Consider the following 16,439-nt stretch of genomic DNA (forward strand, 5'->3'; position numbering starts at 1 on the left):
CATTTGTAGGCTAGGGAAGAAAAATATGCATCTCAAAAAAACCCCCAGTAAAATGGTACATAATATCCAATATCCATTTCACAATAGGGTGTTAAAACCCCCTACTATCAGTGTGTTGCTGTCTATATCTTTCTTGAAGTCCTTCAAGATTTTCCTTCTATATTTGGGTGCTCCTATGTTGGGTGCATGTAGGTTTACAATGTTTGTCTTCTTGATGGATTCTTCCTTTGAGTATTATGATGTGTCCTTCTGGGTCTCTTTATATGGCCTTTGTTTTGAAATCTCTTTTCTCTGATACAAGTATTGCTACCCCTGCTTTTTTTTTCCCTGTCCATTTGCTTGGAATATTTTCTTCCATCCTTTTACTTTCAGTCTGTGTAGGTCCTTTGTTCTGAGGTGGCTCTTATAGGCAGTGTATGTGTGGGTCTTGTTTTCTTGTCCATTCAGCTATCCTATGTCTTTTGATTGGAACATTTAATCCATTGACATTTAAAGTTGTTATTGATAGGTACTTATTCATTTTTTTTTCCCTTTGTACCTGTGTTCCCTTCTTTCTCACTCTTTTTCTTCATCTTCTTAAAGCAGCCCCTTTAGCATATCTTACAATGCTGGTTGGTGGAAATGTATTCTTTTAGCCTTCTTTTGTCTGGGAAACTCCTTATTTCGCCTTCCATTTTAATTGAGAGCCTCGTTGGGAAGAGGCACATTTTTTCATTTTCACCAATAACTATTGATTTGGATGTTTTGAGTATGTCGACTGTCTCCCACCATTGACCTCTAGTGGGTAGAGGCCAGGGGTGCTGCTCAACATCTTCGAATGCATAAGACAGCGCCACAGCAAAGAATTATTTGGCCAAAATGTCAATAGTAACAAGAAACTTTGCAAACCACTTTTGACACATTTGATCAGTCACAGCACCTTCTCCATATACTACACAATTTTTTTTTTTTTTTTGCATTTCAGGCAAATTTTTACCTTTCTTGAAATAATAAAGCATAATACACTGAAAATGTTGCCTATTTTCTTCCATCTTCAATATTAAAATGACTTAATGAAAATTCACCAATTTTGATACTTTTTTTAAAAAATGCCCTCTGGTATGTATGGCAGCTGTCACAATACAATCCAACAAAATTGTTTCAAGTGAAGTTAAAGACAACTAGGCACCGTTAGAGCCATTCTCGTGTACTAAAACTAAATAAACTTTTTGACTAACCCAATATATCGACAACCTTCACTTAACTCACCCACAGCTGAGTCCCCACATTGTACAGAAATTGTTCCCACTAAAGTTATAAAAGCCCTTCTGAAGATACCTTCTGTGGTGTCTTTACATCCATCAGCTTCTTCCACCTCTTTGCCACATTTTGGTCATTCCTTCTTTTAACCAATTTTCACCTCCTCTGGCTTTTCTGTCCTGTTACTCCTATTGCTTTGATAAGTTCACTAATTTTCTTCTTTATATTACATTCCCATAAATTAATGCTTTTGTTTTATTTTCTGTCCTCAGACTTTGGTGTGTGTGTGTACCTTCCGGAATCTCTCCTCAGATTTTGTTTATTTGGGATTGGGGTTAGGGAAGAAGTTGATGGGCTAGGATGAGAGGTTAGCTCCCCGCCGCCAGAGTATAAGCAATGGAGAAAGTACAACAGACACAGGTAGCCATATGGCTACTAAACAAACCCCCGAAGTTGAGAGTTCTTTTGTAAAGCTAGCTTAGACCCAGGGTCCTTCTACTTCTCCCAAGATTCAGGCCCTGTGGGGTGAGTTGTGCTTGGAGCAGGTCCAGCCTGGTGTCAGGTCTGCCTCTCGTACCAGTCATCAGGAAGGCAGAGTATTAAAGCATGAGGACTGGAAAGGAGAGGAAGTGAGCCCAGGGTGTTCCAACCCGTGGCCAGCAGGCCGCACGCGGCCCGGGATGGCTGTGAATGCAGCCCAACATGGTTAAGAAAATTGTAAATTTACTTAAAACATCATGAGATTTTTGTTTGTTGTTTTCCTCAGTGTTTGTGTATTTAATGTGTGGGCCAAGACAACTCTCCTTCTTCCAGTGTGGCCCAGGGATGCCAAAAGGTCGGACACCCCTGCCAGTTCCAACATAGCAAGGCACATGAAAAGGAGACTCTCAATTATAGGTCAAGCCTTAAAGGAAGTGAGGAAAAGCTAAAGGTCTCATGAAAGGGTGATTCAGCAACATTGGCAGTCTTCCACAGAGACTGCCACTGGAAGAACATCTGGATCTAAGGCAGCTCTTTAAGGGTTGTTGCTCTTCACTCTGATGCTCTGCCATTGAGATGGACTGCAGGACCCAGCATTGGTTCCACCTATAACCTCCCAGTCTGTACTCTTTGTCTGCTGTCTCCTATCAATGTCCTCAACTCTCTGTACTTCTCAATTCAAGTCTCTAATAGCTGGAGCTTTCCTGCCTTACGGATGGGTAGCCAGTCTGTGAATTGTCTTCCTTTGGGTCAGGTACCCACCTGTAGTCTAATTGTCAGTGGCCAGAGGAAAGGCAGGGCCATGTGGTTTAGAGGGAAGTCCACTCCCAGTCAAGCAAAAGCCAGCATCTGTTTGCCCAAGCCCAAGGTGTAGACATAATCCTCCTTCTTAGTTATCTTTCACTCATGTCTCATCAGTCTCTAGTCCTATAAACTGTCCCTTTTAAACATTTTTAGCATTCATCCTTTTCTCTCTTCCTGTTGCCACTGCCTTGGTTCAGCGTACCATCCGTGTTTACCTGGAATGTGCGTTCTCCTCCTCAATCTTCCTGCCTTCAGTGGCTCTCTCCTAATCCACCCTTTCCTCTTCTGCCAAACTAGTCAATTTAGTTCCCTCACAGCAATCAAAATTTATATTGAGATATATAAATCAGATCATGTTACTACTTCCTTGGTTTTAAGCAGAAGCTTTGTACTGCTACTGCGATGCAATGCAGGCATCTTCCTGGGGCCTCCTCGGCAAGGCCTCCCGTGGGTCCTGTTCCTGTCTTCCCCTCTGACCCTCCAGTGTTTTCCATGCGTGTGTCCCCGCAACACTGGCCTTCTCCCTGTGCCTTAAATGCACCAAAACTTGCTTTTCCTTTTTCATGGAACTCCTTTACACTTGGTCTTTTCTTGGCTGGCTCCAGTCTTCAGGTCTCAGCCCATATGTCACTCAGAGAATCCTTCCTGAAACACCCTGTCTAGTATTGCCTGTACTTCCCCTTGGCCTCTCTTACATCGTTGAATATTCTTCATACCGCTTGTCACTGTCAGAAATTACTTTGTTCATTTCTGTTTACTTGTTTTTTTAACCTCCCTGACCAAAACATAAATTCCTTGAGAGTAGGGACATTCTTCTTCTTGCTTACCATTCTATCCCTAAGCCTGGTGTGAAGTAGTTGCTTACTAAATATGTTAAATTAATGAGTGAAATATCTTCCTCATTACTCCCATTCCTATGTATTATACTTGGCTTCACCCCCACCGAGCTTTACTGTGATAAAATTGACAAATAACATTGTATAAGTTTATTAGGTGTACAACATGATGATTTAATATACAAATATAGTGTGACATGATTACCACAATAAGGTGAGTTAGCACATCCATCACCTTACAGTTACCTTTTTGTGTGTAAGTGTGTGGCAACATTTAAGGCCTACTCTCTTAGCAAATTTCAGTTATACAATACAGTATTGTTAACTACAGAATGCTTAGCTTTATATGTGTTCTTCTTTTACCTATTAGCTACTTGAGGGAACCTTTTCTTTAACTCTTGCGTCTCTAAGACTTGTACAAGGCGGCTAGCAGAACGTAGGTGTTGATTGTATACCATGACAGGTGGGATCTGAAACGTAGCTTGTTGACTGCATAATTTGAGCTTTGGAAGCCTCTCCAACAACTGGCAAGCCTGAACCCCATTCTTCGTACTTTCTTTATGTTCCTTTTATCTGCTTCAGAATCCAGACACAGGAAACATCTGACCATAATAAAAGATTTCCAGTAAATTCTAGGTTTCCTTATTGAACAAGTCATGTGCAGCAAAGCTCTGTTGCACTTTGGTCTGGAATTCTTTTCGGTCACTTGTACAGCACACCACATGGCTGCCTCTGGCCTGGGAGCCAGAAACAGCTGGAGGCTGGGCTGCTTGAAATAAAAATGACACATTTGTTAGCCTGAGAGGAAGAAGTCTGGATATTCTTGCTCTGTTTCTGGCAAAACAAACTTCCTAGCTTGTTGAATACTGAATCTTCCCTTTTGCTGTCAAAGTGGCTTATTACTAAAATGGGCTTACATCCTTTAGAATAAACACAAATCATGATTGGCCAGTCTGATTCTCAAGTCCTACTGGCTTTAATGCTCAAAGCAAAGTCCATGAAAATGTACACAAAACATTGATAGGTTCGTAACTTCCTCCAGAAATTTCTACTCCCTTGTTTGTGTCTTCTTCAGTTCAGAGACACGTGCTCTGGGAGCGTCCCACCACCGCTGGGAATAATGTTTGTGAAAGCTCTGACTTTTCTTTCCTGTAAGGCTGGCATGTATTTGGTGCTTACGTAACCATATCCATTTTATTTTCAATGGCTATTAACTTGTCTATCTTCCTTGGCTGGAAGGCAAAAACTCTCTTACTTGGCTCTGTGTATCTAGTGCAGGCATACCTCAGAGATACTGAAAGTTTGGTTCCACACCACTGTAACAGAGTATCGCATTGCAATAAAACAAGGGGAGGGGGAGTCTTGTCTTCAGTGTGTAAAAAAATACATCTGTGAAGCACAATAAAATGAGGTGTGGAAGGAGAGGGGCCACAGGCAAAACCTGACAACTTCAGGGGAAGCCTGCGTGGCAGCCTTTACAAACTCAGAGGCCTGAAGTAACCACAAAGGATGGTCTGAAATTAAAACTTTCTAACTAAAAGCAGTTCATGGTGGGTAGTTTGGTTCTAGACCAGTATATTTCGGTCTAGAACCAAACTACCCACCTAAAAAAAAGGTCAGTTTTGCCTTAACTTAGCCTGTCTATTGTCTTTTTACATCTATGATAGCACACCTTTGGAATGTCACATCTCCTTCCTCTGGCCCCCTCAAAGCACAGGCATGGCACAAAGGGAAAACCACAAATGCCCTCGCTGTTACTGTTAGCATGTTAGTTACTGACTGTTAACTCTCTTGTTCCCACTTGTGTGAGAACTATGTGTCTATCATTTTACATTTTATCCATCCCTAGAGGTTTCCCCATTTTGCTTTCTCCCGCCTCCCTAATCTAACACCAGTTGATTTCATGTAACCCCCTTATGCATCGTCTTTTGATTATAATGTATAAAACAAGGTGCAGAACTGCCATTCTGCGTAGCATTTTCTCAGTCGTTGAGGTTTTGCTTCCCAGCAGTTGTCATCAGTTTGGCTCAAATAAACTCACAAAAATTCTCTATAGGTCTGAATGTTTCTTATGTTGACAGAGATGTTCCTGTATCGGGCCTATCATGAGTACTTGATAATATTTGTGGGAAGGAGGGAAGAAATTTTGAAAAGCTCAGTCTATTTAGGAATTGTTGTATCTGAAGTACATTTTAGTGGCATGAAGCACGATGCCTCAGTGATTTAGGAGAAGAGCTGACTAGTGAGGGCAGTCAAGAACCTTCCATCCTTCTGCATTGATACCAGTGAGTTGAGTTATGGGGTAAAGTCCTAGAGCTGGATTAGAGAGTTCTTTTTTTAATTTTTTTATGATGATGTAAGTAATACATGTTTACTGTAGAAATTCTTCAAAAATACAGTGAATAAACCCTACCTATAATTCTTTCTCCTAGAGACAACCACTGTTAACGTTGAGTCTTTTTTTTTCTTTTAGTCTTCGTTAATTTAAGTTTTAGGTTTTTAGTTAACCCTTAGACTTTTTTCTTTACATTTAGGTTGAAAAGTTTAAGAAATTATTTCAGGACTGCTTGTGAATACAAAGAAGTTAAATTGCAATTGGAAAAATAACCTGTCAACTGCAATAACAATTTGAAATGCTGTTTTTATTGTTAACATGGGCAGTGACCTCCTCAGAACGCCTTTCCTAATCTTCTTCAGGTGAATGTGATCTCTCACCTAGAAAGCACCTTGGCTACTTTTCTCATTTCCCCTGCACTGACTTGTGGGAATGCTTTTATCTTCATAGAATGAGGCCGTGCTTGAACCTCTGAAGCGTCCCAGTACAAGGACAGTACAAGGTTGTCTTGAATTGAATGAGAATTTATATGCATAATGCATTTTCCCCCACCATGTGAAATACCACTCAGATAACATCACCTTGGAAAGAAAGCAAGGACATTTACTGGTGTATTCCTTTGTTCACTAAACACGTTGACTACTTTCTGTGTGTTGGTCACTGAGCTAGGAATCAGAGCCTCAAAATGAATAGACAAACCTTGTCCTCAGGGAACTTGCAGTTTAATAAGAGAAAAAGGAAAGGTAAACAAAGTATAATGCAGTGTAATAATGTCAAAATAGCAGCGCATTGATGGCCTATAGAAGAGAATGAGCAGAAATGATCCGAGAAGGCTTTAAGAAGAGGGGTGATTGAGTTGGGTCTTAATGGAAAAGTGAGATTTATTTTCACGCAAACAGGCAGAAAGAACAGTATGTCTGACGTCTGAAGATATGAGGCATATATCTCTTTGGGGAAATAGAAGTAGTTTGGCGCATCTGGAACATGAGGTATATCAGAGGTGGCAAATGGGGGAAGATGGTGAAAACCTTGAATGTCAGAACTTGGATTTTATTTTATAGGCTATGGGAAGCATTTCATTCAAGAGCAAAGCCACAATTAGGTATACTTTTTAGAAAAATCATGTTGCAGTATAAAGGATGATGGAAGTGGGCTAAGTTGAAAGCAGGTATGTGGATAGGGGGCTATCAGAACAGTCCCAGAAAAAAAAGGATAGGCAGATGTCCAGGAATGGCAAACCCTATAGAGACGGAAAGTAAATTAGTGGTTCTGCAGCTGGAGGTGGGAAGAGGCTGTGACTCTAAATGGGCACAAGGGATCTTTTTAGGGTAATGGAAATGTTCAAAAACTGCATGTGATGATGGTTTCACAGCTCTGTAAATTTTCTAAATATCATTGTACACTTATAATGAGTGAATTTTATAGTATGTAGATTATACCTCAATAAAACTCTTGAGAGAATGGTGATGGAAGGAGACTTGACTGAGAGAGGTGAACACACAATACAATGTACAGATGATATGTTACAGAATTGTGCACCTGAACTGTATAATTTTATTAACCAGTGTCACCCCAATAAATTCAATTAAAAAACTGAGAGAGAGAGAGGGACATTTCTGAAAGGGCAGTAGCATTAAGAGGAGACAGATAAGAGAAATGGTGATAAAGAAATAGAATTTGTAACAGTTAGACGTTGATTTTATCTCACATTATGGTCACCTATCTGTTTAGCCAAGCATCCTAATTGTGCTTCTGTTTCCATTTTTGCAAAAAGATATCAACCCTACTTTTTACTTGGTAAGTTTCAAAACATATGGATCTACCCTTTACTAGTAATATGGAATATCTGCCTCTGGATTCTTATACAAAACCATATCTTCTAGTTCTCTGCCACCTAGTTCTTTATAAACACTAGGTTATGAGAAAAAAATACAAGGTCCGGCACAGATAATGCCCCTTTTTTATTACAAAATCTCTTGTTACAAAATCATAAGCATGTAATTCTGTAATATAACAATATCACATTCAAGCACGCCACATGAGGTTTTAGGTGAAATGTTCAAATTAAAACTGTAAATTATTACACCTGCATTATTACCGTACCGACCATACTCAAGCAGGCGTTACTTCTGCCAGACACTGTATGTGAGAAAGATTGCCTGGAGGGTATGTGGCCCACTCATTTCTCTAGAATTGCTATTCACCAGGTAGTTATTGAGTGCCAGATCCTATGCTCGTGGTATAGCGCTGAATAAAGCAGATGTAGGGTCTGCCTTTATGGGGCTCATAGTCTTCCAGTGGGGATAGGTGTCATTCACAGTTGTGGTATCTATTGTGTCGACTTTCCATGTGCACTAAGAGAAAATGACACATGAATTGAGATCTGAAGAATAATGCTGGGGTGAGGGTGTGGCTGTAGACGCTGGTCCAGTATCCATCCAGCTGGCATTCTTCTGTACTGTGTGAGCCTTCTGAATGTGATCCCTTTTGAGTCTGGGGTCTCTGAGGTTATTCTGGGTCCTAAGTTCTCTTGGTTTCCTTTATAGGTGCTTTCATTGAGCTGTATGCCAGCTTTATGCCATCATTTGTATTGGTCATGTTATAAGAAACAGCCATACAAGATTCATAGTTAATTATTGTAGAAATGTTGTAGAAGGTACAGTCTTTAACATCATGCTTCATGCCCTTTTATTGAAACCCAGAAGAGAAATTCCTTTCTGATCACTCTACAGTATTTGCTTATATGTTTTGGTCTGTTAGTTGCTCTGGAGCACCCTGTGGCATCTTGCTCTACTTCTCCCCAGGGGACATTCTCTCAGCCTGTAGTGCCCCATTCCATTCTTGATAGGTTTAACCCTTTCTTCTCCCTCAGCTATTAGTTCAAGAGTCGATTCTTTAAGGAAGTCTTTCCTAACCAACACTCACTCCTCTTCTAAACTAGTCTGGTTCCTAATAGAAACGTTCACAGCACTCTTTTCTTTTTTACTTAATTAGTTTTTAGTTAAATAATTTGTTGTTTGGTAACTTTTTTTTCTCTCCTAGACTGATGGCAGGAAGATCCATGAGGGTAGAGACCATGCTTTTTTTATTTGCTGCTATGTCTTAAAGTGCATTATGTTGCACATAGTAGATGCCCAATAAGTATTTACTGAACAGTTGAATGAATGAACAAGTGATTGAATCAGTGTGGGCCCTGAATCTTGTAACTTCTTTTTCTCCTTTCGCTGTTTGGATGCTCAGGCCTCCTTCATTCTAGCTATAGCCTTTGTGGGGGTCCTTATGGCATGCATTATGTACACTAACATTTCCCAACTACATAATATTTTTCCTTTCTTTGACTTTTTCATTTTTTTTTCCAGTGTGTATTATAAATTCCTATAGGCCACTTTGAGCCTTTTTGGGGGAAGAAATAATAAACAGTGGGTATATGAGTAAGAAGAGAAAGGAAGAAGTCACAGGGAAATGTTAGTATCTTTAACTAGATGTAGGAGGGAATTTTCCTTTTGCTTTAAACTTTTATTTTCACTATGAGAAGGAAAAAGAAGTAAACTTGTCTCCTAATCTGGCAGGAAATGCCTCTGAAGAACCCGAGTCCTCTCTCTGCTCTGAGATGGCCCTCCGTGTGGCAGGAAGCTGGGGGCTGGGCTCGCGGGCCCCCCGGCCCAGTGGAAGGGCGGGCATGGACCTGTGCAGGCTGCCTGTGCAGCTGAATTCCATTCCAGTTGACTTTCCCTTGGGGGGCGGTTTGGGCAGAGCCAGTGGGAGCTTGTTTTTTTACTGTAAGAAGGAGAAAGAAATGAACTTGTCCTCTTGTGTTGCAGATTCAGTGGTTCTATCCTTTGACTCCGATGGACAAACTCTAGGCTCAGGTACCAGTCTCTCCCCCTCTATCACCCTTTCAGCACTCCACACTGACCGCATTTGAAATGGAGCCTAATAAGGGGGTGGGGCGGTCATCTGGGGGTGGGCAATGGAATATCACAGAGTTCTGGGAAAGCCTCAGGAAGCCTTTCTAGGGACTCATGGTCTAGGAAGCAGCAGTAAGAACCAACACCTGGAAGACTTTGCCAGTTGCTTTAAAGGCGTGCACTGAAGAGTTTTCAGGAGATGCTCCTCCCCCATTCAGAGTAGTCTCTGTTTATGTAAAAGGGTAGGTATGTTTTCTGTCACAGAGAGTAGGGCAGAGGGCATTGAGACACGCCAGCTCTGGGCGTGCTGGAGTGGGTAAGCATCAGAGCTTTCAGCAGAATGCCAGGCTGGTGAGAGCCATCACAGCTTCCCAAGGACATATACATCATTGCACACTTACACGCATACACTGTACAAGTACACGCACTCCAGGAGGTGTACTTTATTGTTCACTATTTGTGAGAAAACTCATGCAGGCCTACATACTCCCCCTCTTCCCTGTGTCTACAGTGCAGGACACACGAAGTGGTACACCTGCCCCTTTTACACAAAATCACCCAGGCTCATTTGAGCTTGGCTTTCCCATGTCAGAGGGAGTCCGATGGTGCTGTTGGCAGTGAGCAGAAAGAGGTTTCTTGGATTCTTCAGCTTGCTGCCATTGTATCCCTGTGGGAGCCCCAGAATGACTTACTTTGTGAGAAGAGCATCTCTGTGCATTATGCCTGTATTTTTAGTTGGAGATGGTGGCGGGTGCTGCTTATGAATAACAGGCAGACTTGGCTGGCCTGCTGAGGACAGTTAGTCCTTGAATGCAATAGATAGGATTTCACAAAGCGGCCATGAGGTTCATAAGTTGTGGCAGTGTGGACAAGAGAATGATGTTCAGAGAATGTGGTCACAGCTACCATTGTTTACTGAGGGCCTACTGTGTCTCAACACTGTGCTAAATGCTTTACACACATCTCACAAGGTAGACAATGTATCTTTCATTATAGATAAAGAAACCATTGTTCAGAAGGTGAAGTGATCTGTCCAGGGCCATTGATCTCTCTCTGGCTCTGGAGCCTGTCCTCTTTCCTTTGCCATTGCGCAGTCCCCTACCTGTGTGAGGTGTCCTCCACCAAAATGCTGAGGCAAGAGAGGTCGCTTTAAAACAGAGTAGACAGAGTTTTTATTCTTATAGGAGAAAATGAATCAATTTGATTACATTAAAGTGAAGGGCTTCTATTAATCGAAAGACATTAAGAGTAAAAAGGCTATCTAGAGTGAAAAAAAGATATTTACAACACAAAAACCAACAAAACATTTGTTTCCAGAGCTACGAAAGAACTACAAAATCAATAGGAATAAAGAAACAACCCAGTATAGAAACAAGCAAAGACTGAATAGTCACTTCACAAAAGAGGAAATCCAAATGGCCAATAAACCTATGAAAAGGTATTTGATTGAGTTAGTATGTAGGGGAATACAGATTAGAATTGCAGCGAGTTACCACAACACTTCTGCCAAAATAGCAAAACTTAAAAAGCTTAATATTCCAGTGTTGGTAAGAATGTGGTACAGTGGAGAAACTCTGAATTTCTCCTGGTCAGAGAATAAAGTGGTTACAGCCACTTTGGAAAAGACTAACTAAATCTGAATATACCTCATAACCTGGAAGTTCCTCCCCTAGGTATGTTCCTTGCAGAAATGGATGCTTGTATGCATACCAGGGTATACGGACAAGGCACATATATAAGAGTCTATCTCTGACTTTGAGTGCAGCTAAAGGCGGACATAAAGTATTTAGCAGCTATTTGAAGACTCTAAAATATAAATAGTAGCAGATAGATTGGGGGAAAAGACTAGAATTAAAAGCTCTACCACAATGACAGTGAATTTATCATTTTTCTTATGGTATCCCATATAATGGACTTGAGGCAGCCCAAAACCTAGCAGTGGATACCAGGGCACAGAGAGGATTCTAGAAGACCTCTAGTTGTGGCTCTGGGGCAGGAGAGGGACTCTAGGGCTCAAATGGGGAAATCCCAAGGGTGGTTTTTCCCCTGTTCCCACGGTAGTGGTGGTGGTAGTGCCAGTGGCAGCAGTGGGGCCTTCAAGCACCTAAAACTGAGGAAGGGAAACCTAACTCTCTGATTAAAAGAGCTGTAATCCCGAGAGGGTGACATGAAATCTGGTTGCTTTTTTCTTTCTCCACCTTCTTGTTGCTTGGCCCCAGACGTGGGTATAGTTTGAGAAACAGGTGGCAGAATACGATAACTAAAACCCCAGCTTTCTGGCTGGAGGACCAAGGGAAAGCCCAGCGAACTGGAAAGTACAGGAGAAAACAGAGAGGGAAGACCTCAGGAAAGTGACTCCGTGAAGTTGTTTATGAACTTCTGGGCTAACCCCAGAGCTGCGCAGGTGTGCTCCTGATGCTAACCAGCATAACAAAGACTGTGAGAACTGAACTAAGGAGTAGACCATGGCCTGAGTCCCAGACTGGACACTGGGTGGCGCACACAGAAGGCACACCTGAACAGGTTTTGAAAATGGAACTGGCATTGAAACCACAATTCATAGAAGGTTGGTCAGACCTGCTACCTGAACCCAACCTTGTTGATTATCATGTAAAACAAAAATATCAACATTCTCCACTGGATTTAAATAAGACCTAAGGTTTTATAATATTCAAAATATCCAAAATTAATCATCATATAAGAACCAGGAAAATCTTGACTTGCATGGGAAAGACAATCAAGAGATACCAATGCTGAAATGACACAGATGTCGGAATAATCTGACAGACTTTAAAGTAGCTATTATAAGAATGCTCGCAAAAGTAAGGGCAAACACTGTTGAGAAGAATGGAAAGATAGAAAGTATTAACCATAAGGCCCTCCCCCCCACACAAAGGTATAAAGAAGTACCAAATGGAGATATAAGAGAAAATATAATAACCAAAAATGTAAAAACTCAACTGAATATAAGTTTTTAATATTCAGAATGCTCAATAACAGAATGGAAATGACAGAGGAAAAAGCATCAGTGAGCTTGAAAATAAAGCAATAGAAACTAATCAATCTGAACAACAAAAGAAGAAAAATAAGAAGCTGAACAGAGCCTCAGTGATTTGAGGGACAATACCAGAAGGTTTACCATCTGTATCATTGGACTCCCTGAAAAGGAAGAGTGCTGTACATGATAAATATTCAATGAAACAATGACTAAAAACTTCCCAAATTTGGTACCCAAGTGGGATATATCCTGGGAATGGAAGGTTCAGCATTAAAAAGCATCAGTCAATGTAATCTGTCACACGAACTGTCAAAAGAAAAACTAATGGTCATGTCAATTGATAAAAAACATCGGACAAAATTCAACATTTACTCATTATTTAAAAAACTCTCAGCACACTTAGGTGTCAACTTCCTCAGGCTTGATACGGGGCATCTACAAAAAGGCCACAGCCAATATCATACTTAATGGTAAAAGAATGCTTCTCCCTAAGATCAGGAGCCACTGATAAAAGTCCTTACCAGTGCAATAAGGCAAGAAAAAGAAGTGGATACAGATTGGAAAGGAAGATATAAAATTAACCTTCTTCATAGATGACATGATTGCCTACATAGAAAATCCCAAGGAATCTACAAAAAAAAAACAACCCCAAAAAAACACCATCCTAGAACTAATAACTGAGTTTAGCACAATGACAGGATATAAGACTAAAACACAAAAAATTAATTGTATTTCTATGTACAAGCAGTGAACAATTGAAAATCAAAAATTAAAAAAAAATCATTTACAGTATTCCTCCAAACCAAAATACTTATATATAAATCTAATGAAATGTGTAGGATCTATATGTTGATACTTGTTGTTCCTCTCCCATTTTTCTTTTCTATTTACCCAACTGTTGAAACTATGACCTAGGAATCTCCTTGATTTTTCCTCTTCCTCACCCTTTTCCACTTTTTAAAAAGTCGTTCTTTAAAAAGATTTTATTTATTTTTTTAGAGAGAGAGGAAAGAAGGGAGAAAGGGAGGGAAACATTGATGTGCAAGAGATACACTGATTGCAGAGATTGGTTGCCTCTCACACACCCCCAACTGGGGACCTGGCCCACAACCCAGGCATGTGCCCTGACTGGGAATCAAACTGGCAGCCTTTCAATTCACAGGCTAATGCTCGGTCCACTGAGCCACACCAGCCAGGGCTCCACTTTTTTTTTTTTTTAATCTTCACAGTGTGTCCTTGTCCAGTCACTTCTTTCTAGCAGTACTGTCCAAGTTACCATCATTTCTGCCTTAGACAAGTGAACACCTAACTGGTCTCTCTGTGCTCAATTTTTGCCTTTCAACAGTCCATCCTCCACTGTAGCCAGAGTAATCTTTTAAAAATATAAATCAGACTGTATCTTGTTTGCACTGAAATCTCCCCAGTGATTTTTTTGTGCACTTAAAGTAAATCCAAACTCTGATATAGGGCCCTACTTGCTAGCTCCTGCTCCAGTTTCTCTCTACTTATCTCTACGCTTTAGTCCACTTGTCCCTCACTGACCTCAAGCCACATTGGCATTCCTGCTGTTGCCGAGTGTGCCGGGTCGTTTCTGCTGCAGGGCCTTTGTACTCACTGTTTTCCACTACCTAGAATACTCATTGCTCCGGCTTTGCCTGTCACAGGGGTCTGTTCATATGTCACCTCTGCAGGAAGACCTTCCCAGATGACTTTATATAGAGTCATCTACTCTTCTGACACATAGTCCTTCTCTAGAAAGGTATGTCTTTATTCCTTGTTAGCACCCATCCTTCCTTCAGTTTATCTGCTTATTTACTTGTATACTATCAGTCTTCCCTCCTGGAATGTAGGCTTGATTTGGCCAGGGACCTTGCCTATCTTGTTCATCACTATGTCCCTGGTACTTAGAACAATACTTGGCACATAGTATATATGCAGTAAATATTTGTTGAATGAAGAGTTGAAAGACAGAAACAAAAATGTCCATCACTTAATGGATACATAAGGACTACATAAATCACAACCTATCCATCTAGTGGAATACCATGGGGCCATTGAAAATGATGATGAAGTTTTATTTTTATTGACACAGAAGATGTCAAGGATATTGTTGAGTGAACAAAACAAGAACAAACAGCATATATATTGAGTCCATATGTAAGTAAAATTATATATACACATTCACACATGTATTTATGGAAAGAGATTTCTGGGAAGATATTCATGACAAAGCAATTAACTTTTGACGAGAGTTTAAAATAGTTCTTTCATTCTTTGTAAGGTTTTTAAATTTTGACTTTTTCAGTAAGCATGTGTTATTTCTACAACTGGGAAATAAAAACTTATTTTTGTTTGGAGAGAGAGACATTGTCTTGTCTTATGTTATAATTACTTGGTGGTTAATTATACTTACCTCCCTACTAAGTGGTGAGCTCCATGAAGTCTAAGGTACACACTGCAGAGTGAACTATTTTTTTCCATTTCCTTTTGACATGCTTTTCCCCATAATCCTCCTGCAGGATGCCCTGGCATGGTGTGGACACATTTGACATCATGAGTCAAATTGAATTCACTGCATGCCCAGTTCTAGACATCTGCCATTTTCCCAGGGCGGAGAGGAAATTGGTGCCTGACTACTTTGCCTTCCCTGGGATGGGGCTTCTGTTTACCCCGGGAGGTTCCACTGCCCGTTGACCCCCAGCAGTGTCACACTGCAGAAGAGCTGCGCTGTGCTTAGATGGAGGACTCATAGTCACATGAGACCCTGTCTTATCAGGAACTTCTTGCTTGGCCTCTCCCCTCCTCCGTGACAACATACATCCATTCGAGGTTGGATTTCAGTTTATGAACCTCCAAGTTATTTTACTGGGTCAGTTAATTTGGTCTAGGTCAGTGAATTTTCCTGTGTTTATTTTATAAAACTGCTTTTCCTATTTTAGTTTGTCTTTGATTAATTGATCCTATGTTATGATTTATTTCCCTGACTTGAGATGATGTGGGAGCTGTGTGCACTTTGGCCAGCCCCTCTCGGGCCTCTGTGGACTCCCATAACTCATGTGTAGGCTTGGCCAGGGCCTTTTGACACCACCCTCCAGTGGGGGGTGGGAGATAAATTGTAGGTCATTGTTCTCATGGCAGCTGCTCTCCTTATATAAGGGTCTCATTTTTCCTTTCCTCTGAGAGTCAGTGTGACATAACATTAAGAAGTTTCAGAGTCCGACCTGGGTTAGAAGAACAACATCCCAGCTAGTCCACTTACTGGTTGGGAATATCGAGTATGTTATTTCCCCCTCTCTAAGCCTCTGTTTCCTCATCTGTAAGAAGGAGCTAATGCCTACCTTGTAGGATTGTAAGGATTAAATTGAGAGTGTAGTGAAGGTACTGAGAGCAGCATGAATACACAGGAGATACTGTGTAGATGCTGTGTATTCCCCTTAAATAGTAGTTCCTCTTAGTTCTCCCCTTCATCTGGCATGTCTGACAGTCCATTTGTAATTGTCACCAACTTTCTCCTTGGATATTGGAGCCAGAGACCCCTTTCAAGATCTGGCAGCAGAACTTCCTCTCCTATGTGGTTGGAGTTTTCTTGCCCAATGGCCTATCCTGCCTTTTGTGTATTTTAATATAAAGCACTGCAGTTTTCTGACAGAATGAAGTCCCTATTTTATCCCATAAACTAAAGTTTATATACCTCAGTAATATTCCTCAAACTTGTCTTCATATGAAATACGCATTGTTCTCAACAGCAAGTTATTTAATAAGTGTATGCTTTCCACAAAAGCATAGTGACAGCTGATTAGAATTTGTGGTGGTTCTTTAGAATGAAAAGAGAAAGTAGA

General features: G+C 40.8%; 1 protein-coding gene across 2 annotated transcripts in view; it reads left to right on the top strand.

Moving 5' to 3' along the window:
- The window catches only part of ST3GAL3 (ST3 beta-galactoside alpha-2,3-sialyltransferase 3), a 185,515-nt gene that overhangs the window by 68,124 nt on the left and 100,952 nt on the right, over positions 1-16,439 (top strand). Inside the window, exon 3 of one of the 2 annotated variants that reach the window (XM_054572097.1) lies at positions 9,516-9,563. The exons of the other annotated variant lie outside the window; for it this stretch is intronic. Coding sequence (XP_054428072.1) covers positions 9,516-9,563 — 48 coding nt within the window. The remainder of the gene's footprint in view (positions 1-9,515; positions 9,564-16,439) is intronic. 2 annotated transcript variants of the gene reach the window in all.

The sequence above is a fragment of the Pteronotus mesoamericanus genome, unplaced genomic scaffold (assembly GCF_021234165.1).
Source record: "Pteronotus mesoamericanus isolate MK-2021 breed Mesoamerican mustached bat unplaced genomic scaffold, CSHL_Meso_final contig_221, whole genome shotgun sequence".
Taxonomy (NCBI): Eukaryota; Metazoa; Chordata; class Mammalia; order Chiroptera; family Mormoopidae; genus Pteronotus; species Pteronotus mesoamericanus.